The sequence below is a fragment of the Molothrus aeneus genome, chromosome 2, assembly GCF_037042795.1.
Source record: "Molothrus aeneus isolate 106 chromosome 2, BPBGC_Maene_1.0, whole genome shotgun sequence".
NCBI lineage: Eukaryota > Metazoa > Chordata > Aves > Passeriformes > Icteridae > Molothrus > Molothrus aeneus.
Window position 1 is genome coordinate 116,848,194 of NC_089647.1, and position 21,119 is coordinate 116,869,312.

The window sequence follows — 21,119 nt, forward strand, 5'->3', positions numbered from 1 at the left end:
CCCTGGAGTGTCCCTGCAGATCCATTTGCTGGGGTGAGTCCTTCTCACGAGTTCTCTGTGGTTTTTTCTCTGTGGTTTTTACAGCATTTGCCTCTCCCCTGGCTCCCAAGGCTTTTACAACTCCCCCATATCCAGGCTGCTGCCTCAGTGGTCTCAGGAGCTGAGTGGAAATGCTGTGCTGGGCTGGGAGCTGTTTGTCTGGGTGGGAATTACTGCAGGGGCAGGAGCTGGGGCCAGTGTGGAGCTGCCCTCGTGCCCTGGCTGCAGTAACCCCATCCCAGGGGTGCTCACTGCTTGCAATTCCAGACTAAAAGCGAACCCAGGTGCTCAAACCAGTGAATTTTGTACAGCAACTCACCTTGGCACAGGGCCTGCACCACCCAGGAACGCCAGGCTTTGCTCCAGGAGCTTGGGAATGCTTCTTGGGTTCTTTAGGGAGTCAGGAAGGAGCTTGGGCTGGAACTGATCCCTGGAACTCCTCCCAGTGCCAGGAGTTGTGCCTGGACTGGGAACTTGAACTGCAAGCCAGGCTGGGAGAGCTGGGGGTGCTCACCTGGAGAGGAGCAGCTGCAGGGAGAGCTCAGAGCCCCTGGCAGGGCCTGCAGGGGCTCCAGGAGAGCTGCAGAGGGACTGGGGACAAGGCCTGCAGGGACAGCACCCAGGGAATGGCTGCCACTGCTCTGGGCACTTTTACAGCTCACAAGCCAAGGGGACAGGGGGGCTCAGTCACAACAAACCTGGAGTCACTCCCAGTAAATGCTTTTTAATTTAATAAATGTCTGTGTAAAAACATTTACCAGCACAGTCCCTGCCACAAGCCCAGTGCAGGTTTATTCAGGAATACACACAGATATTCCCAGGGGTTTCACCTCATTTCTGTCCCTGGCTGAGTTCTGTGATTCCTTTTTGTGAGCTTTGTTCCCAGCCCAGCCTCAGTGTGGGTGCTCAGAGCAGAGCTGGTGCTGACCTGGCAATTCCTGCATGAGTCAGGAGTTCCTGGAGCTCCCTTGGCAGCAGCCTGTGCAATCCCAGGGATGGGATCTGTTCTGCAAGGGAGCACCTGATGAAGCTTCTGACAGCTGCTGGCCTGGGCTGTTCCTGGAAAGGCTGGGACAGTGGCACCTCAGCTCTGCCAGGGCCCTCCAACCAGGCACTTACAAAAAACTCCACATTTTTTATTGGTTTTTAAATAATTCGTAGCAAACCCAGGGAAAAAAAATCAAATAATCCCATTTTTTTTTTTAGTACAGAAGAGGTTCACTTATTCTTTGTGCTTTATTGGACACTCCAGACCCCACAGGGGGTGATGGGGGGGTTTAACTTGGGCTCTTCTGTTTTAAGGCACTAAAACCAGAACTCTCAGTCAACTTCTCTTCTGCTGGTGCTCAGCAAGAGGTTTTAGTGTCTGACAGGGACTGATAATGTTGGAAAAACTCAGAGTAAAATTCCTCTCAGGTCCTTTGTGGTGTGCAGGGCCCTGGCCTGGCTGCAGCAGCAGATTAAAGCTTCAGGAGGGTGGGAGCAGGCAGATAAGAACAGACCTCACTGGGAGGGGCTCTTGGCACAGCTGCACCCCAGGAAAGTACCCACAAACTCCTCTTTAGTTTGTCCTGCACTTAAAATGATTGAGGAAAGCAGACTGGGGTGGGGATGATGGGAGTGTTATTGCCAACAGAAACCAAGCAGTGTGAATGGAATTCCCCTTGCAGCTTTCCACTCCCTGAAAATTCCCAGGTCACCCCACATCAATAAAGTGCAGTTATTCCTCCAAGCTGGGGTGGGAATTCACCCCTTTCAATCACCTGGCTTCAGGCAATTTAGTGTTCCTGCCCTTCCCCTTCCCTCTTCCCAGTGCTTCTGGCACGGTGAGGAGCTGGGCAGAGGCCCCTGGAGCATCAGGGTCTGGCTTCAGGATGCTCCTGTGATCCCAGGGATTGTCCTGTGATCCCAGAGATTGTCCTGTGATCCCAGGGATTGTCCTGTGATCCCAGAGATTGTCCTGTGATCCCAGGGATTGTCCTGTGATCCCAGGGTCTGGGTTCAGGATGCTCCTGTGATCCCAGGGATTGTCCTGTGATCCCAGAGATTGTCCTGTGATCCCAGGGTCTGGGTTCAGGATGCTCCTGTGATCCCAGGGGTTGTCCTGTGATCCCAGGGGATGGTCCTGTGATCCCAGGGGTTCCTGTTCAGGATGCTCCTGTGATCCCAGGGATTGTCCTGTGATCCCAGGGATGGTCCTGTGATTTCAGAGATGGTCCTGTGATCCCAGGGGTTCCTGTTCAGGATTCTCCTGTGATCCCAGAGATTGTCCTGTAATCCCAAGGGATTTTCCTGTGATCCCAGGGGTTCATGTTCAGGATTCTCCTGTGATCCCAGGCTCTGTTCCTCTGTTCAGGACTGTCCTGGCAGCAGCCTCTGGGTAGTCCAGGGCAGGTGACACTCACAGGGGTGGCCCTGCAGTGGCTGCCCTGTCCCTGCAGGTGTTGCGTGAAGGATCCTCACCCTCCTGGCCAGGTCCCTCTCCAAGCACAAGGGCCTGGGGCTCCTCCTCAGCAGGACTGAGCTCCTCCAGGTCAGCCAAGCCAGGGTCCCTCAGGAACTGGGAAAAACCACAGAACACCAGGTTAGGTCCTGTTAGAAACCCCAGAGCCAACAAACTGCTCCAGCCCAGAATCCATGGGGAATTAAATCCATGGGATCCATTAAATGCTACCTGCATATCCCATCCTGGGCTTCCTTAAAACCAAACAAAGAAAATGTTCAAACACCCCCCCTTATTTCTGTGGGGAAAAGAAATCAATTATCCCTCCAAAATTATCCCTTGAGGCGAGTTAGAGCAGCTGCAGTTCCTCATTGGCTCTTTGGGGTTTTTTAATAGATTTTGGCCAATCTTTCCATGCCAGCTGAAATCCCTCTGAGTCAGGAGCAAGCCCCTGGCAGCTGGGGATGCTCAGCTGCAGGAATGCAGCACCTGCAGCAAGGGCACCCCAGCTCTGCCCTGCTCTGCCCAGAGCCAGCCCAGGCAGCTGCAGCTTCTCCTGGCGCCCAAAACCAAGCCAGCAGCTCCCCAGGAATAAACCAAACAAAGGCTGGTGACCACAGCAGGCAGCTCTAGAAAAATGGGACTAAATAAATCAGGTTTGATCAGGCTCCACTTCCCCTGCAGCCACCACAAGGCCCATGAGCTCCTTTCCCCTCTGTCCTGCCCCATCCCAGGCTGATCCCATTTATTAATTCACATTTTAAACACTCTGGAAATGCACATTTTAAACACTCTGCCAGCTCCCTTCTTCTCCCCTCTGTCCTGCCCCATCCCAGGCTGATCCCATTTATTAATTCACATTTTAAACACTCTACAAATGCACATTTTAAACACTCTGCCAGCTCCCTTCTTCTCCCCTCTGTCCTGCCCCATCCCAGGCTGATCCCTTTTATTAATTCACATTTTAAATCCTCTGCCAGGCCCTGCTGTGCAGGGGATCCACTATTGCTGCTCATTAATCTGGGAAATTCAGAAATTCAGAACACAGGAGGAGCCTCAGTCCTGGCAGGTGCTTTGCATGACAGGCTGCACTGCTTAATACCCTGCACAATTCTTTTTTGTTATTATTTTAATACCCAGCACAACTTTTTCATTATTAAGACCCTGTACAGTTATTTAAAAATTATTTTCAAACCCAGAACAATTATTTTAAAACTATTTTAATACTCTATATAATGAGCTTCTTACTTACTTTTCTTTATTTTATTATCCTCTAAAAAGATTATTATTATTATTATTATTATTATTATTATTATTATTATTATTATTATTATTATTATTATTATTATTATTATTATTATTATTACCTGTACAAGGATTATTCTATTATTATTAATACCCTGTACAAGGATTTTTTACTATATTAATACTCTGTACAAAGATTTTTTTGACTATTTTCATACCCTGTACAAGGATTTTAAATTTATTATTATTTTGGTACACTGTAAAAAGGATATTTTACTATTTTAACATACTTACAAGGATTCTTTTTACTGTTCTAATACCCTGCACAATTAATTTTTAATTATTTTAATACCTTGTACAAGTAGTTTTTAATTATTTTAATAGCCTACACAATCTTTTTACTGTTTTAATACCCTGTACAAGGATATTTTATTATTTTAATATAATTATAGGGATTTTTTATTCTTAATACCCTGCTCAATTATTTATTATAGATTTTAATATCTTCTACAAAGAGTTTTAAATTATTTTAATACCCTACACAATTTTTTACTGTTTTACTACTACAACTTTTACAAGGATTATTTTTCTATTTTAATACTCTGCACAAGGAATTCTTTTTACTATTTTAATACCCTGTACAAGTGTATTTTACTATTTTAATAAATTACAAAGATTTTTTAAACTATTTTAATCATGGTACAAGGATTTTTTAAATTATTTTCATACCCTGTACAAGGACTTTTTAACTATTTTAATATAATTATAGGGATATTTTTTTACTATTTTAATCATGGTACAAGGATTTTTTTTTCATTCTTTTCCTACCCTGCACAAGGATTTTTTTACCTTTTTAATATAATTACAGGGATATTTTTTACACTATTTTAATAATTGTACAAGGATTTTTTTTTCATTATTTTCATAGCCTGCACAAGGATTTTTTACTATTTTAATATAATTACAGGGATATTTTTTTTTACTATTTTAATAATTGTACAAGGATTTTTTTCATTATTTTCCTACCCTGCACAAGGATTTTTTTACCTTTTTAATATAATTACAGGGATATTTTTTTTTACTATTTTAATAATTGTACAAGGATTTTTTTCATTATTTTCCTACCCTGCACAAGATTTTTTTGCTATTTCAACACACTGCACATGGATTTTTTCCCCTAAATGAGATGCCCTTCCCTGGACAAGTGACCCCTATGAAATGCCAGCTGGGGCAGCACGAGGACAGAAAATTATTCACTCTGGGTTCCTTCAGCCCACGGCTACAAAAAGCTGGGAATTCTCTTCCACAGGAGCTCTGGCAGACACAAAATATTCACCTCCACGAGCTGCACACAAATAAAACCTTTAAAAACCAGAATTTTACGCTGAATAAGAACTTTTACATCAAAGCTCTGCTTGAGGGCAGCTTCTTGTGCAAGGGAAAAAGAGGAAGAGCAGCACTGAAACCATTGTGGTTTAGCCCAGAAATGTCTGAGCTACCAGGGGGAGCTTTTCCTCTGAGTCCTGCTAAAAACAGAAAGAGGAATTGCCCAGGAACAGCCCCTGCAGATCATCCTGAGGTGTCACAATAACCACAAAAATAAAAATATTTCAATAGCCTGGGCTGGCCTGTGCAGAGCTGCTGCAGCCCTTGTGACACAAAACCTCTGAGCCCCAGCCTGGGGCTGACAATGACTGACAGAAAGAGTGACAAAGAAATAAAAACAGTGGCAAAAAATAGTGACAAAGAAATAAAAATAGTGGCAAAAAATGGTGACAAAGAAATAAAAATAGTGGCAAAAAATGGTGACAAAGAAATAAAAATAGTGGCAAAAAATGATGACAAAGAAATAAAAACAGTGGCAAAAAAAATGGTGACAAAGAAAGAGGAGCAGGAGCAGCCAGGCTGGGTTTGCTAGGAAAGCAACAGACTGATAGAAAGAGTGACAAAGAAATAAAAATAGTGGCAAAAAATAATGACAAAGAAATAAAAACAGTGGCAAAAAATGATGACAAAGAAATAAAAACAGTGGCAAAAAATGGTGACAAAGAAATAAAAATAGTGGCAAAAAATAATGACAAAGAAAGAGGAGCAGGAAGCAGGAGCAGCCAGGCCAGGTTTGCCAGGAAAGCCCAGCCAGGCACAGGAAGGAGCCTTGAGCTCAGCAAAACAGGAAAGGAGTGGGAGATCACAAAAAGCACATTTTGAGCCATCACTTGCTCATCTCTATTTCTTTTCATTGCTTTGGGGGATGCTCCCCCTGTTTCTCTGCTACAGGAGAAACCCCACAGGCCCCACGTACCTCCTTGAAGTGGGATGGGATTTCCAGAGGGGGCTGAGCCCAGTATTTGAATTTGTGGCGGTGTTTCCACAGGATCAGCAAAGCAGCTGCCACCAGCTGGGCAAGCACCAAGGCCAGGGCAAACAGGGGGATGACGTAACCAGCTCGGGTTGCCTCTGGAAAAGAAGGACAAAAATCCAAATACATGTGGCAGGTTCACATTTATGGAATCATGGAATGCTTTGGGTTGGCAGGGACCCTAAATCCCACCCCTGCCATGGCAGGGACACCTCCCACTGTCCCCAGTGCCCAGCCTGGCCTTGGGCACTGCCAGGGATGCAGGGGCAGCCCCAGCTGCTCTGGGCACCCTGTGCCAGGGCCTGCCCACCCTGCCAGGGAACAATTCCTCATTGCCAAGATCCCACCCAGCCCTGCCCTCTGGCACTGGCAGCCATTCCCTGGGTGCTGTCCCTGCAGGCCTTGTCCCCAGTCCCTCTGCAGCTCTCCTGGAGCCCCTGCAGGCCCTGCCAGGGGCTCTGAGCTCTCCCTGGAGCTGCTCCTCTCCAGGTGAGCACCCCCAGCTCCCCAGCCTGGCTCCAGGATCAACTCCTTTATCCCATTTTCCAGCAGGATTAGGAAGGAAAAGGAGAAGGTACCACACTCCCTCCATCCCTGGCTGAAATCTCCTGATTCATTTGCCACTGATGCCAAGAGCGAAGTCCCCTGGTGCTCCCAGCACTGCTGACACACTGGGGGTGACAGGGACAGTCCAGGTGATGCAGGACTCGTGTTCCACCCCCTCCCACCCCACACAAACCCCACTGCCAGTCCCTACCACTGAGGGCAGTTCTGTGGCACTGTGGGGCACTTGGCTCCCCTTCCAGCAGGTGACCTGAGTAAATCCTCAGCTGCACTTGAACACTGAAGCAATAAAGTGTTGACTCCTTTAGATTTCCAATTTGGAATAGTGTCTTGCTTTCACTTAGCTTCTGCTGGAAAGACACACACACAACAAAAAAGGTGTTGTTGTGAAAACCAGACCAGTTTGCAACACAAATATCCCTCCCCCATTTAAATTTCTCATTCAAGAAGCCCAGCTTTTATTTTTCCTCGCTCAGCTTTCCCAAACAACAGAAGCAGTGGAATATTTCAGTTTTTCTGGGAATTTTGATGCAGTTTCTGCAGCAGCTCAGGCAGGGAGCAAAACACAGAGAAATGGAGGGCAAGAGGAAACCACAGTGACTCCTTTCCTGGCTGTCAGCTGAAGGTGTCCTGTGTGTGAGAAAAACACACGGTGCTGCACGTCAGGAAGGAAGTGGAGATGATTTAACAGGGACTTTGAGGCAGAAGCAGGTTGTAAATAAATGTTTTTGCTTCTTGTTTTTAGACGTTTGGCTTCAGACTGACGTCATTTGGAAGCTTCCTCTTTTTTTAATTTTTTTTCTTTTTTTTTTAAAGCCTGACTTGAACAGCTCCCCTGCACCTCTGGCCTGTCCAAACACAATTCCCAGGCAGGAGCAAGAGCAGCACGTGGTGATCCCAAACCTGTGGGGCTCAGGATGAACAGGGATGATCCCAGCTCACCCCAGCTCATCCCAGCCTGTTCCTGCAGCTCCCAGCACAGCAGAGCAGGAGGGGCTTCCCGAGTTTCCCCAAGTGCTGAGGGAACTGTGGGGTGCAAAGTCACCTCTGGCAGCAGCTCTGTCCCTGGATGTGCAGGGGGTTGCATCTCTTTCCAAGCAGAGGGAGGAAGTTCCCAAGTTTGGAAGTGCAGCAATCCTTGTGCCAAGGCAGAACCCTTTACCCACAGCCCCTGTGGTGACCCTCGCTGAGGGTCACACAGAACACTGAATTTCTGTCCCCACTGCTGTCCTGCCAAGGGACACTGACTCCAGCCCTCAGCCCCCAGGCACCAAGAAGAGATGTGAGAGAATTCTTACCTTTTCTGTGGCACTGGTGGTGTTCTCCCAGTAGGACACGAGGTACTGGAGGATGTCCCCAGGCTCGGGGGGGAAGGGGGGGCTGACACTGATGAGCAGAGAGCCAGGGCTGGCACTGACATTGTTCACCCTGGGGGGGCCCAGAGTGGCTGAAAACAAACAGAGAGAGCAGGGAAACCCTGGGCTGCACAGCTGCCTCCAGCCCCACAGAACCCCCAGATCCCCGGGGCTGGCCCAGCCCTGCCAACCCATGCAGTGCCAGCTGTGCCCCATGGGCACCTTGTCCCCAGCCCAGAGCACTCAGTGCCACCTGCAGGGGACACCTGCAGGGCTGGGCACTGCAAAGCTCCCTGGGCAGCCCCTGCCAAGGCCTGAGCTCCCTTTCCATGGGCAAATTGCTGCTGCTGTCCAAGCTGAGCCTGCCCTGGCCCAGCCTGAGGCCGTTCCCTCTGCTCCTGTCCCTGTTCCCGGGGAGCAGAGCCCGACCCCCCCGGCTGTGCCCTCCTGGCAGGGACTTGTGCAGAGCCACAAGGGCCCCTGAGCCTCCTTTGCTCCAGCCCCAGCCCCTGCCCAGCTCCCTCAGGGATTCTGCAGCCCCTGCCCAGCTCCCTCAGGGATTCCCCAGCCCCTGCCCAGCTCCCTCAGGGATTCTGCAGCCCCTGCCCAGCTCCCTCAGGGATTCTGCAGCCCCTGCCCAGCTCCATTCCCTGCCTGGACACTCTCAGCAAACATCCCAAATATCGACAGCTCAGGAAAGGGCAACATTTCCTCATCTACTTTATGCATTTACAATATTTGCTTAACTTTTCACTAAATATCAACCAATAGCTGATGCTCTGAAGTGTCTCAGTTTATCTGCAGTTACTGGCCATAAAATCATTATCTTTTCTCTTCCTTTGATCAGCCTGCCACACCTTCCATGCTCCCCAAAACCCCACCACTGTTTGGGCCCTAGAGGGAAAGAGGAATGATGAGTGTTCCCCTCCTTGCTTGGATGTCTCCATGTGTCCATCAGGATAAGCATGGTGACCTCCAGTGCTCCAGGGTGTAAATCATGAAAATACCAATAGAGTGCTGTCAGAAGTTCTCATTAACAGCCAAAATCACTCCTTGCACGCACCAGCTCCTCACTGTGCCTCAAATCCAGTGACTATGATCCTCCACTGAAGGAGGAGCCATGGATTTGTTTTTGGGAACTGATCTCCAGGGCAGTGACACAAGAATGACCCCAGAATGTTCCTCCTCTCCCCCCAGGCCTCTGCTTTGTCCCACGCTCCCATCAGCTCAGTGCTGTCCCAGCCTCTGAGGATCCCAGTCCTGCCCCACAGCCTGCGGTGGACAGGATTGGGATCCAGGTTGGACACTGGGATCGGAGCAGCTGGCACAGTGGGAAGTGTCCCTGCCATGGCAGGGCTGGCACTGGGTGGGCTCTGAGGTCCCTCCAGCCCAACCCAGTCTGTGATTTAAAGTGTGGCCTTGACACTTCTACACTGTAGTGTAAACAATTTATATTTCTCTGAACAATTTCTATTTCTCTGAACCATTTCTATTTATCTGAACCATTTCTACTTCTCAGGACAAATTATATTCATCACGACAATTTATATTTACCAGGACACTTTAGACAATTTATATTTATCAGGACACTTTTTGTTTATCAGAAAAGGGCTCTGTCCAGCAGAAAGAGGTGGTTTAGCCTCAGAGAGTTTGTGGTGTGTGTGTGGGCAGAGCTGAGTAGGGAAATGAGAAGGTGGAAAATCCTCCAGCAGAAGAACACTGGGGCTCTCTGAAGGCCCAACCACCCAGGAGCTCAGGGGTTTCTCTGGTGACACCTGAGGGAGCAGAGCAGAACCAAACCCTGGGGAGGCCTCAGAGTCTTTGTGGGCAATAACATCTCAATCCCCTTGATACCTGGGGTTTTAGGTTTCTCTGCTCTGTTTTGGTGTCCAGCTTTATATTAAATTATATTAAGCTTTATCTTAAGCTTTGTATTATCCTCTTTACTTGGATCTTTTCACAGGGTGGGGAAGACAAAACTACCCCATTCTAGCTGGAGACTCAAGGACAATCTCTTCAAACTTCAGGCCCAAAGCACAAACAATGTGAAAAGAGGAGGGCAGGCAAGCGAGCAACGAGGATGAAACTTCATCATTTGAAGCTATTAATCAGACAGTTAACTCCTGTATGCAAATGGACTAAAACTTATTAAAATGTGAGATCTCCTGACCAAGCCCTCTTTGCTTCCATCTTGGAGCCACCTGGGCAGAGCCATGACTGTGGCTGTGGTCCTGCCCTGCATCCCTGGCAGTGCCCAAGGCCAGGCTGGACACTGGGGACAGTGGGAGGTGTCCCTGCCATGGCAGGGCTGGCACTGGGTGGGATTTAAGCTCCCTCCAGCCCAGTCTGGGATGCCATGACTGCACACTGATTATTTTGCATTTAGAAATGAGTCATTCCCCCTGCCAGCCCCAAAACCACTCAAAAGGCCCTTCAATAAATATCCCCTTTATTCCTCTGAACTCATCTGGCCTCTGTCCCAGCTCCTTAGGTCACCCCTGTCCCAGCAGAGCCCAGGAAGCCCAAAGAGGCAGCTTAGCTGTCCCCAGAGAGCCCCAAGTGAGGCTGCCCCCAGCACTCACTGCTGGTCTCTGTCCCAGCTCCTTGGGACACCCCTGTCCCAGCAGAACCCAGGAAACCCAGAGAGGCAGCACAGGGAGGGGCACCCCTGTCCCAGCAGAGCCCAAAAAGCCCAGAGGCAGTAAGCTGTTCCCAGAGAGCCCCTGGAGCAAGGCTGCTCCCCAGCACTCACTGCTGGTCTCTGTCCCAGCTCCTGAGGGCACCACCCCTGTCCCAGCAGAGCCCAGAAAGCCCAAGGAGGCAGTAAGCTGTTCCCAGAGAGCCCCTGGAGCAAGGCTTTCCCCAGCACTCACTGTTCCTCTCTGCCACGAAGGCAGGGCAGTGTGCCCAGGCCGATGCCAGCGTGCCCAGCTCCGCGCGCACCCGCAGCAGGATCGTCCAGCGCCGCCGCTGCAGCTCGGGGGGGAACCTGCACTGGGGCTGGGGGCTCTGGGCACAGCCCAGATCGCTCCAGTTCCTGTAGGACCATCTGCAGAGCACAGCAAACACCATCCCTCAGGCTGAGGGCGGGATGGGAGCAGAGGGGTGGGTGTTCTATACCAGTGTGGGGTCTGGCACTGGGGAAGGGGGTTTACAGCCAGAGAGGTTGGTAAGAGGATCCATGGTAAGAGGATCCATGGTAAGAGGATCCATGTTTACCCCTGAAAGAGTTTTCACAGAACTCACAGAATTCCCAGAGTGACCAGGTTGGGAGAGACCTTCAAGGCCATCGAGTCCAGCCCAGCCCCAAGCCCTCAACTCAACCCTGGCACCCAGTGCCACATCCAGGCTTTGTTAAACACACCCAGGCATGGGGACTCCACCACCTCCCCGGGCAGCCATTCCAGAACTTTCTCACCCTTGCTGGAAAAACCTTTTCCCTGCTCTCCAGCCTGGATTTCCCTTGGTGCAGCTCGAGGCTGTGTGCTCTGGGTGTGTCAGTGCTGCTGGAGAAAGAGCCCAGGGCCAGCTGAGCCCAGGCCCCTTTCAGGAGCTGTGCAGAGTGAGGAGGGCAGCCCTGAGTCTCCTTTGCTCCAGGCTGAGCACCCCCAGCTCCCTCAGGGCTTCCTCACAGGGTTTGTGTTCCCAGCCCCTCTCCAGCCTCCTTGGCCCCTCTGCATGTGCTCAGTGTTCCAAGGTCATTGCACAATGACTCTACCAAGGTCATTGACACAGAAACCAAGAAAGAAAGAAGGATAAACAAGAGAAATCTGCACCTGCCTATTCCAAAGAGCACTTTCTTTGTCTCTCCTGACCAATGAGTAAAATGTAAACTTCTGAGCTTTGTAAGAATGTATAAAAAGCATGCATGCCAGAATAAAAACAGCTTGAAGCCTTCTGAAAATGAAGTGTGTGGCTTTGTATTGTCTCCATCTCAACTACCACACATCATTGTCTGTTGAAACCAGGTGGGGCAGTGTTCTTTATCTCACCCATGATTTTTATCAATGCCAGGCAAAGATTTTAAGGGGATTTACCTGCCCTTGAAAAAGAGATATTTTGACTGGGCATGGCAAAATCAGAGGATTTGCAAATTGCATTACTGAACTTCTCAGGTGTTTGTTCTATTCACTTTCCAGGCTGTAGCAAGCAAAACTGAGCTTCAGAGGAAAGCCCATGTTAAGTGCAGTGCCTTTAAATGCTGTAACAGCATTTACTGATGGCTCTGGGAAAACACACAAATCAGAACTAACATGGCATGACCAGACAACTCAAACATGGGAATCAGACATTCAAACAGCCAAAGGTTCACCTCAAATTGTTGAATTAACAGCAGAAGTTACAGATATCCCTGATAATTCCAGGGGGATATCCTCTGATAAAGGGCCAGCTGTTAAAACCAGGGGGGCAGTTTTCCTTATCTCTTCCATAACCCATCCCTCATAACTCTGGGGAAATATCTTCTGTTCATGGGCCATTAATTATCAAATACCCTCTGTCCATGCCCACTGAGTGTCCCTGCAGGGCTGATCCAATCCCACCATCCCATGGGGAGATGCTGCGCCCAGGGGAGGAGCCAAGCATTCCTACCTGGATCCAATCTGAGGTGCTGGGACAGCACAGCAGCCTTTGCCCAGTGCATTGCCAGAGGAGCAGCTTCTGCTGCCCTGCATGGCCAGAGGGAGCCCAGGCCCATCTCCAGCAGCCCTGGAGCTGCAGAGGAAAACTCCCCCCTTGTGCAGGATCCCTGCTCCAGCAGAGCCACAGCTGGCACTGCAGGAGGGCTGAGCCCCCATGGGATGGGGCTGTGCCACCCCCTGACACACAGGGGACAGGGCATGGGCTGGCTCTGGCAGGGTTGGTTTGTGTTATGCATTTTTATTTTATTTTTCCTAGTAAAGAACTGTCGTTCCTATTCCCATATCTCTGCCTGAGAGCTCCTTAATTTCAAAATTATAATAATTTGGAAGGAGGGGGTTTGCATTTCCCATTTCAGGGGAGGCTCCTGCCTTCCTTACAGGCACCTGGCTGTTCAAACCAAGATAATAAACCAAGAGCAGGCAGTGCAGCCACCTGGAACACCACACCCCCCTCCCAGCCACTTCTGGTGAGACAAGAATGTGTTACACAGCTCTGGCTTCTCATGGGTTAAACTAACCCCAGGGCCCACCCAGCTCCTCAATATGGGGAAAATTAAATTGCCCAGAGAGAATCAGGAAAGGCTAAAATTCTGTGCAACATTTCTGGGTGTCCTCAGGGCTGCAATCTCTCCTCAGCTCAGAGGACACCTCATGGGCCAAGGGCCTGTCATTCACCAAGAGCTGCTCTTGGAGATACATAAAAACATCTGTGATAAAAAACACCCTTTCATTCTGTGCTTACTCATTTTCAGGGTTTCTGGGCTTTTTAAAACCAGCTGTTATCCTGGATTAGAACAAAACGAGTTGGTTTTATTCACTGCTTACTCACGTTCTGTACTGGGCTGTGTATAGCACTGTGCCATTCTCCACTGGAACAGGAGACCACCTCAGCAAACTCTGGAAGTTGTAGGAATAAACCTCCACATTTTTGGGGGCTGGTAAATAGGGAGGAGTTTCTAAAGGAAGAAGAGAAATAAAAAAATTATTGAAACATTCAAGTGCACAGTAGCCAAATTTCAGTCTCCAAATTCCATCACCATGTATTAAATTTTCACTGCTTTGCAGGTAAAACCATTTCCCCTCCTTCTCCTTCTGTTTCCAGGGGCCCTGGCACGTTCAGGTGGGCAGGCCCTGGCACAGGGTGCCCAGAGCAGCTGGGGCTGCCCCTGCATCCCTGGCAGTGCCCAAGGCCAGGCTGGGCACTGGGGACAGTGGGAGGTGTCCCTGCCATGGCAGGGGTGCCACTGGGTGGGATTTGAGGTCCCTCCCAGCCCAAACCAGTGTGGAGTTCAGTGTATCCATGAATTCCTACTCCCTGTTTTTTATTCATTCCATAAAGAACATAAAGCTGAAAGTACCGAGCCCAGCACAAAACCACCAACCCCACCCAGTCCCCCATGAAGCCATAAATGAGGGTCCCAGAATCCCAGAATCACCTGGAGCCCTTTGGGATCTCCCAGTGCCACCCCAGCCCCACCAGCATCACCCCAATCCCTGTCCCCAGGGCCACATCCAGACTGCTCTGAGACAATTCCAGGGACTCCAAACCTCCCTGGGCAGCTCAGCCCAAGGCCTGAACACTCTGAGAGGAAAAAATTGTTTCTAATTTCTGATCTGAACCTCTCCTGGTGCCATTTGAGGCCATTTCCTCTCCTCCTTTCCCTTGGGACACGGCAGCAGAGCCTGACCCCCTCACTGCCCCTCCTGGCAGGGACTCGTGCAGAGCAATGGGGTCCCCCCTGAGCCCCTTTCTGCTCCTCACAGGAACATCCTTTTTTTTTCTGGAAGGTTTTCCAGTCCCTCCTCTGCCCACTGGTGATCACAGCAGCTGCTCTGTTCTATCTGCAGCTCACCTTTGCCTCCCTGCACAACCCAGATGGGCACCCTGTGCCAGGGCCTGCCCACCCTGCCAGGGAACAATTCCTCATTGCCAAGATCCCACCCAGCCCTGCCCTCTGGCACTGGCAGCCATTCCCTGGGTGCTGTCCCTGCAGGCCTTGTCCCCAGTCCCTCTGCAGCTCTCCTGGAGCCCCTGCAGGCCCTGCCAGGGGCTCTGAGCTCTCCCTGGAGCCTTCTCCTCTCTTTTTCCCCCCATCTTCCTCCTGCTGACCCTGAGGTCATTCCAGTGAAACCTTCCAGGAGGCAGCTGGAAAAAAGGAAACCCTTCAGGGAGACGTGGTGGCCCTGAGGAACCTCTGGTTGTGCCAGCTTTGGAAGTGATCTCACCAGGCAGGAAATGGCAGGAGCTCAGTGGTGGGGAGGGCCCCAAGCCCAGATGTGAAAAATGCCTGGTTTATGATTGGCTTTTGGCAAATATTAAAATGAATATTATTCATGTTAGGTTGGAAAGTTATGTTGTGTTAATTTTCTTAAGTAGTGTGTTAAATGTAGTTTTAGGTTATAACAGAATGTTAAAATAGAAACTCTGCTATGTAAGATACTTTTTTAAAGAAAGGACTCACACCAGATAGCAGCCACAGGACACCTGAATCTTTCAGAGAAAGAGAATTCATTGCTCCATTTTCAGGAGAAATGAACTTCTTCCTGCCTCACTCAGCCATGATGACACCGTCAGGGTTCAGAGGAAGCAGCTGACACTGCCCAGCCAGAATCCTGAGTTTGAATGGAATTTATGCATCATGGATGAGGTGTAGGAATATGCAACAGGCTGTTGCTTTTAAGGGTTAATCCTCTGTAAACGTGGGGCCTTTTTCGGGCTTATGCTGCCCAGAAAAGGTACCCAGACTGTCTGTAACTCTTTGTTCTTATTGTCCTAATCCAAATTGTCTAAATTATTATTACTCTAATTTTTATTACTATTTTTATAACCATTTAAATATCATTAAACTTTTAAAAATTTTAAAAATAAGGCACTGCAGCAGCCACCCTCAGCCTCCAGCTCCTGCTCAGGAGGGAAGAGGGAAGAGCTGTGGGACACGAAAGGACAGACTGAGAGCCCAGGACGAGGAGGAGGAAGCTGCCAAAACATGGCCAAAAAGGGACAGAGCCAGGCAGGGCCTGGAGGGCAGCCACGGGCAAAGAGGAGGGAAATGGGGGTGGTGGAGAGGAGGAAGGGCTGGGGAGAAGGGAGGGAGCAGCTGGAGCCAGGGAGGAAGAGCAGAACCAAAACCTCTGCGGGACACGGCCCAGGCTCCAGGGTCAGCCCCAGCAGCCCTGGGATCTCTCCTGGGTCCTGCAGGGGAAAAGGTTTTCCTTCTGCAGCCCATGTGCTTTTCTGGAGTGACTCCCTCCACCATCAGAGTCACAGGACGAGGGAATGGTGGGGGTTGGAAGGGACTTTACAGATCACCCAGTGCTTCCCCCATCCAGCCTGGCCTGACAAAGAACTGTGACAAAATACCCCCCACCACAGCAGGTAGTTTTTAACTCTGAAGAACAGAGTCTCCCAAGACCCAGTCTCTTAATTTTTACACCAGTGAGATCAGAAGATCAAGCTTGACTTGAGTCAAATTCCGGCCCAGGCTTCGTGGAAATGCGGATTCCTGTTAAAAAGTTTGTGGTTTTTTGATTTCTACATCAAGTTGCATTAAGCCCTAAGTCCAAAGTACCAAATAGTGAGTTGACCTCTAGCTTTCCAAGAAAAGCTGTGGCTGCCCCATTGCTGGAAATGTCCAAGGCCAGCAGGCTGGAGCAACCTGGGACAGTGGAAGGTAACCCTGCCCCTGGCAGGGGTGGAACAGCGTGACCCTAAACACGGCCAAGCCAGGCTGTGCTTCTCTCAAAGTTTAATCAGCCTGTCAAGAATTTCTCAGCCTCATCTCTCAGCAGCGCTCTCAGAACACACACACTGCCTCAGGCCACACGTGGCTGGTGCAGCTTTGCAGACCTGTGGGAGATTCCTCACAGCTTCCCAGTCCATTCACCTCCCTGGTGTGTGGAAGGCCCCCAGGGAGCCGCCTCTGAATTGGTGAGAAATTTTCACGCTCCAGTCCCGCGGATCCTTTCTTGCACTCTCGCTGCTGGTCTGGCACGTGGTGAGGTATCTCACACCATCTGTGCCCTCAGACCTCTGTCACACCCTGTTCTACAGAATTCCAGGAAGCTCTGAGAACCGAACGCCACCGGCAGCAACTCCCACCACACCTTAAATCGAGAGCAATGAAGGACAGGGCTGGATGGGATCTTGGCAATGAGGAATTGTTCCCTGGCAGGGTGGGCAGGCCCTGGCACAGGGTGCCCAGAGCAGCTGGGGCTGCCCCTGCATCCCTGGCAGTGCCCAAGGCCAGGCTGGGCACTGGGGCTGGGAGCGCCTGGGACAGTGGGAGGTGTCCCTGCCATGGGATGGGATTTAAGCTCCCTCCAGCCCAGTCTGGGATCCCCTGGCTGCACACTGCTTATTTTGCATTCAAAAATGAGTCATTTCCCCTGCCAGCCTCAAAAACATTGCAGAGCTCATGGAAAACACTGCAGAGATTATCAAAGACACTGCAGAGTTCGCCAAGAACACCCCCGGGCTCATGTGCCCTCTGAGGGCTGCCACGAGGGCGCCACGAGGCTGAGGAGCTGCTTCCTCAGCACCCAGGGAAATCTGAATTTCTGTCAGATCCCTCCCTCACAGGGCAGGGACTGCAACTGCTGAAATCACACACTCAACTTCCTCCTCATCTCCAGTTTGCGTGGCCTAAAATAACAACATGAGCGCTTCAAACACAGCACCCACAGGTCCAAGCACCCTCAAAACCCCAAACTCCCTCAGCCAGGGGAAGACAGAGAAGTCCCTTCCCACTGGCAGGGGTTTGCACTGGGCTGGTTCTTTCAGAGCAGCAGCCTCAAGAGGCTCAGATTGTTTTTTCCTGCTGTTCAGAGAATTCACGGTACTTCAAACCGTGAGTCAGAACTTTCACAGCAGAGTGTGAAGCCACAATCACAGCCAGTGAAAGCAGCCTGGCTTGGGTGACCCCTCCATGTCCCAGCTCCTGCTGCTCCTCAGGCATTCCTGATCCCTTCCCCTGCATCAGCCCCCAACAACCATCCTGCTGCCCTGGCAGAACAGGAATCTGGGCTTTGGGGGATTTTGTGCAGACTTTTCCTGTTCCAGTGCAACAAAGTGGCTTCTCAGGAATAGTGCAAGATTGGTTTCCATGGCAGGGGGATGGAATGAGACCAGCTACAAGTTCCTTTCTGATCCAATCCATTTCGGGATTCTGGAATTCCCAGAGCTGCCTGGGAAGTCCCTCGGCTGCTGATGGGATGAAACCGAGCAACGCTGACTGCAGGAGGCCCTGCCCTGGTTTGCCTCAGTCCAGCCACTGGGTCTGGAACAACCGGAGAGCCCCACAGGGCTCACCAGGGCCAGGCTGGTCAGCCAGGCCGTGGGCACCACCGGGACATGGGACACGCTGAACTCATGGAAAGCCTGAGTGCCAGAGTGAGCACCACATTCTGTGCACAGCTCGTTCCATCGTGGAGTGGTTTTGGTTGGGAGGAACCTTAAACATTATCCCACCCTACCCCCTCCTACACCTCCCACTGTCCCAGGCTGCTCCAGCCCCAGTGTCCAGCCTGGCCTTGGGCACTGCCAGGGATCCAGGGGTTTAGAATCACAGAATCCCAGACTGATTTGGGTTGGGAAGGACATTAAATCCACCCAGTGCCACCCGTGCCATGGCAGGGACACCTCCCACTGTCCCCAGTGCCCAGCCTGGCCTTGGGCACTGCCAGGGATGCAGGGGCAGCCCCAGCTGCTCTGGGCACCCTGTGCCAGGGCCTGCCCACCCTGCCAGGGAACAATTCCTCATTGCCAAGATCCCACCCAGCCCTGCCCTCTGGCACTGGCAGCCATTCCCTGGGTGCTGTCCCTGCAGGCCTTGTCCCCAGTCCCTCTGCAGCTCTCCTGGAGCCCCTGCAGGCCCTGCCAGGGGCTCTGAGCTCTCCCTGCAGCTGCTCCTCTCCAGGTGAGCACCCCCAGCTCCCCAGCCTGGCCCAGAGCAGAGCGGCTCCCCTGGGACACACCTGGAGCTGGGATTACAGAGCTCGAGCCTGCAGAGCCATTTCCACCAAACCTTAACCCAAACTCGCGTCCATTCACACTTTTAAACGGCCTTTAACGGGAGGTGCCACCTCTCAGATGTCTGCCACGCCACGAGCACCGGACGGTGCCACAGCCCCACACCATCCCCACCGGGTCCCACCACAGCGGGGTTTGGGAGCAGCACCCGGGGCTGGGCAGGGCCGACCCCGGGCCGGGCACAACCGACCCCGGGCCGGGCAGAACCGAACCCGGCCCGGGCAGAACCAATCCCCGGCACGGGCTGAGCCCGGCCCGGCCCCAGCGGCTGCTCTGGGCCCGGAGAGCCGGGGCGGGGGGAAGACACAGGGGACACCGGCACAGGCCCCGCGCGGCGACCGAGAGCGCGCCGCGGCCACCCCGAGCCCGCGGGCACCGAACCCCACACACGGGCACCGAACCCCGCGGGCACCGAACCCCACACACACCGAACCCCGCGGGCACCGAACCCCGCGGGCACCGAACCCCGATTTCCCCCGGCCCCGCACCCACCTGCGGCCGAGCCCAGCAGCAGGAGAAGGAGCAGCAGGAGCAGCAACAGGAGCGGGAGGGAGCGGAGCGGAGCCCGGCCCCGCATGGCCCCGCTCGGCCGCGGGTCCCCCCGAGCGCGGCCGGGCCGGGCTGGGCTGCGGCGGCCACACGCTCCGACCCCGCACGGCCGCGGCCACCGCTCCGCCCGTGTCACCGCCTCTGCCACCGCCCCTGTCACCGCCCCTGTCACCGCCCCTGTCACCGCCTCTGTCACCGCCACCGTCACCGCCCCTGTCACCGCCTCTGCCACCGCCTCTGCCACCGCCCCTGTCACCGCCACCGTCACCGCCCCCGGGGGCTGAGCCCGGCCCGGCCCCGCCCGAGGGCCCGGCAGGCTCCGGGATCGGCCGGGAGGGCCCGGGAGGGCCGCGCTGCCCCGGGCCATGGCCCGGTCCTGCCCCTTGTCCTGCCCCTGTCCTTGTCTCTGTCTCGGCTCCGGCCCCTTCTCCTGTCCTGTCCGAGTACCTGCCCCGTCCTTTCCTGCGCCCGCCTCCCTCCCCGGCCCCTATCCCCATCCCCATCCATTCCCTATCGCTATTCTTGTCCCTACCACGGCCCCTGCCCCTTTGCCTGTCCCTGTGGTTGATGTGAGGACATCTCGCCCCGGGTTTCTCCGGCTGCACTGGGCACAATAGCAGCCCGTGGTGACACTGATACACACCCTACAGCCCTTGGTGACAGTGTCCCACACATCTACAGCCCCTTGGTGACAGTAACCACACATCTACAGCCCCTGGTGACACTGCACACCTCCAGCTGACACCAGTGACAGCAGGTTGTGACTGAAAACACTGCTTTGGTTAAACGCAGCTGAAGCAGAGGGGTATTTCATGTGTGTCCTGAACACAGCTGAAATACTCTCTCTTAAACACTTCAGAGGGAAAATATGCTTCAGACACTTCAGAGGGGAAACATGCTTCTTAAACACTTCAGAGAGGAAATGTTATTATCATTATCATTATTAATAGTGGTACTATTGTGTCAGCAGGACTAGCAGGACTGCTCACCAAAGGAACCAAGCAAGGTTAGGTGTCGCCACATTTCTCTTCACAGAGAAAAGCAAGGCACAATTCTTCCCAAGAATATTTCTGGGTTTCACATTCTCTGAACCTCAGAGAAAGGAAAACCAATTCTTATCTCATTTGCTGTGCCCGTGTTTGTGCCAAAGCAGAATGCAATGTGGAGATTGTTTACCCAAAGTGATGGTGCTTTGTTTCCTTGGCCTTTCAGGGACAGGGGTGTGTGTGTGTGTCAGGACTGCTGGGTGACAGGCACAAAATGCTGTGCAGTGTGAGCAGCTGAGTGCTTGGCAGATTCAGTTTAGATGTAACATAATACAGTATAGAATAAGATAGAATAATAAAGTAATTAATTAGCCTTCTGATAAGACGGAGTCCTCCTCATTCTTCCTCCTTCTTCGGGGGCAAAACCATCCGCTATAGTTAAGGGTGCTTCAAACGCCTCTAACAAACGCAGATGGTGCTCGGGTGCCTGCGGGGTCCCTGAGCAGAGCTGGCACCGCTGCCGCGGCGTTTCCGAGCGGAGAGGAGCGGCAGGAGCCCAGGGCCAGCGGGGCAGCGCTGGCAGCTCGGGCTCCCGGCGCATCAATCACTGGATTTCGCTGCCGCTTTCGCTGCAGTTCAGCTCTTTCTCCATCCGGGGGAAGATTTCTGCCTGTCCCTTGGCCCCGGGGCTCTCGGGGCGTGTGCAGGGCGAGGCAGCGATAAAACAGGCGAGGATCTCACAGCCTCTAGCCCCGGCACGAAGGATGAAGGCCAGAAAGGAGCACAAAACCAGTCTGGGCCTGCCTGCCCCGAGCTGCCCCGGACCCTGCGGGAAGGTGACACCGCCCCAGGGCTCCGCTGAGCCCCTCGGGCTCCAGCCTTTCCCTGGAGCCTCCTGCGCTGACACAGGG

At 52.2% G+C, this 21,119-nt stretch overlaps 1 protein-coding gene across 2 annotated transcripts; it reads right to left on the reverse strand.

Annotated features, from left to right (window-relative positions):
- Window positions 1–743: 743 nt before the first annotated feature.
- Window positions 744–19,312, reverse strand: IFNGR2 (interferon gamma receptor 2). Of its 2 annotated transcripts, none has more exons than XM_066545589.1 (7): window positions 19,166–19,312; window positions 13,475–13,601; window positions 10,879–11,054; window positions 7,949–8,097; window positions 6,844–6,997; window positions 6,030–6,184; window positions 744–2,599 (listed from the first exon to the last, which is right to left on the reverse strand). In XM_066545589.1, the coding sequence occupies exons 1-7, from the start codon at window positions 19,248–19,250 to the stop codon at window positions 2,441–2,443; spliced, it is 1,005 nt and encodes a 334-aa protein (XP_066401686.1). In that variant the 5' UTR covers window positions 19,251–19,312; the 3' UTR covers window positions 744–2,440. The 2 variants fall into 2 exon arrangements, with proteins under 2 accessions (XP_066401686.1, XP_066401685.1); XM_066545588.1 differs by having other exon boundaries at window positions 6,844–7,000.
- Between the last annotated feature and the right edge of the window lie 1,807 nt (window positions 19,313–21,119).

Coding starts and splice junctions, on each gene's coding strand:
- IFNGR2 (XM_066545588.1), bottom strand. CDS start 19,250: ATGCGGGGCCGGGCTCCGCTCCGCTCCCTCCCGCTCCTGTTGCTGCTC. Junction 13,602..19,165: donor GCTGCTGGGCTCGGCCGCAG/GTGGGTGCGGGG, acceptor TTCTTCCTTTAG/AAACTCCTCCCTATTTACCA. Junction 2,600..6,029: donor TCCCATCCCACTTCAAGGAG/GTACGTGGGGCC, acceptor GGTTTTTCCCAG/TTCCTGAGGGACCCTGGCTT.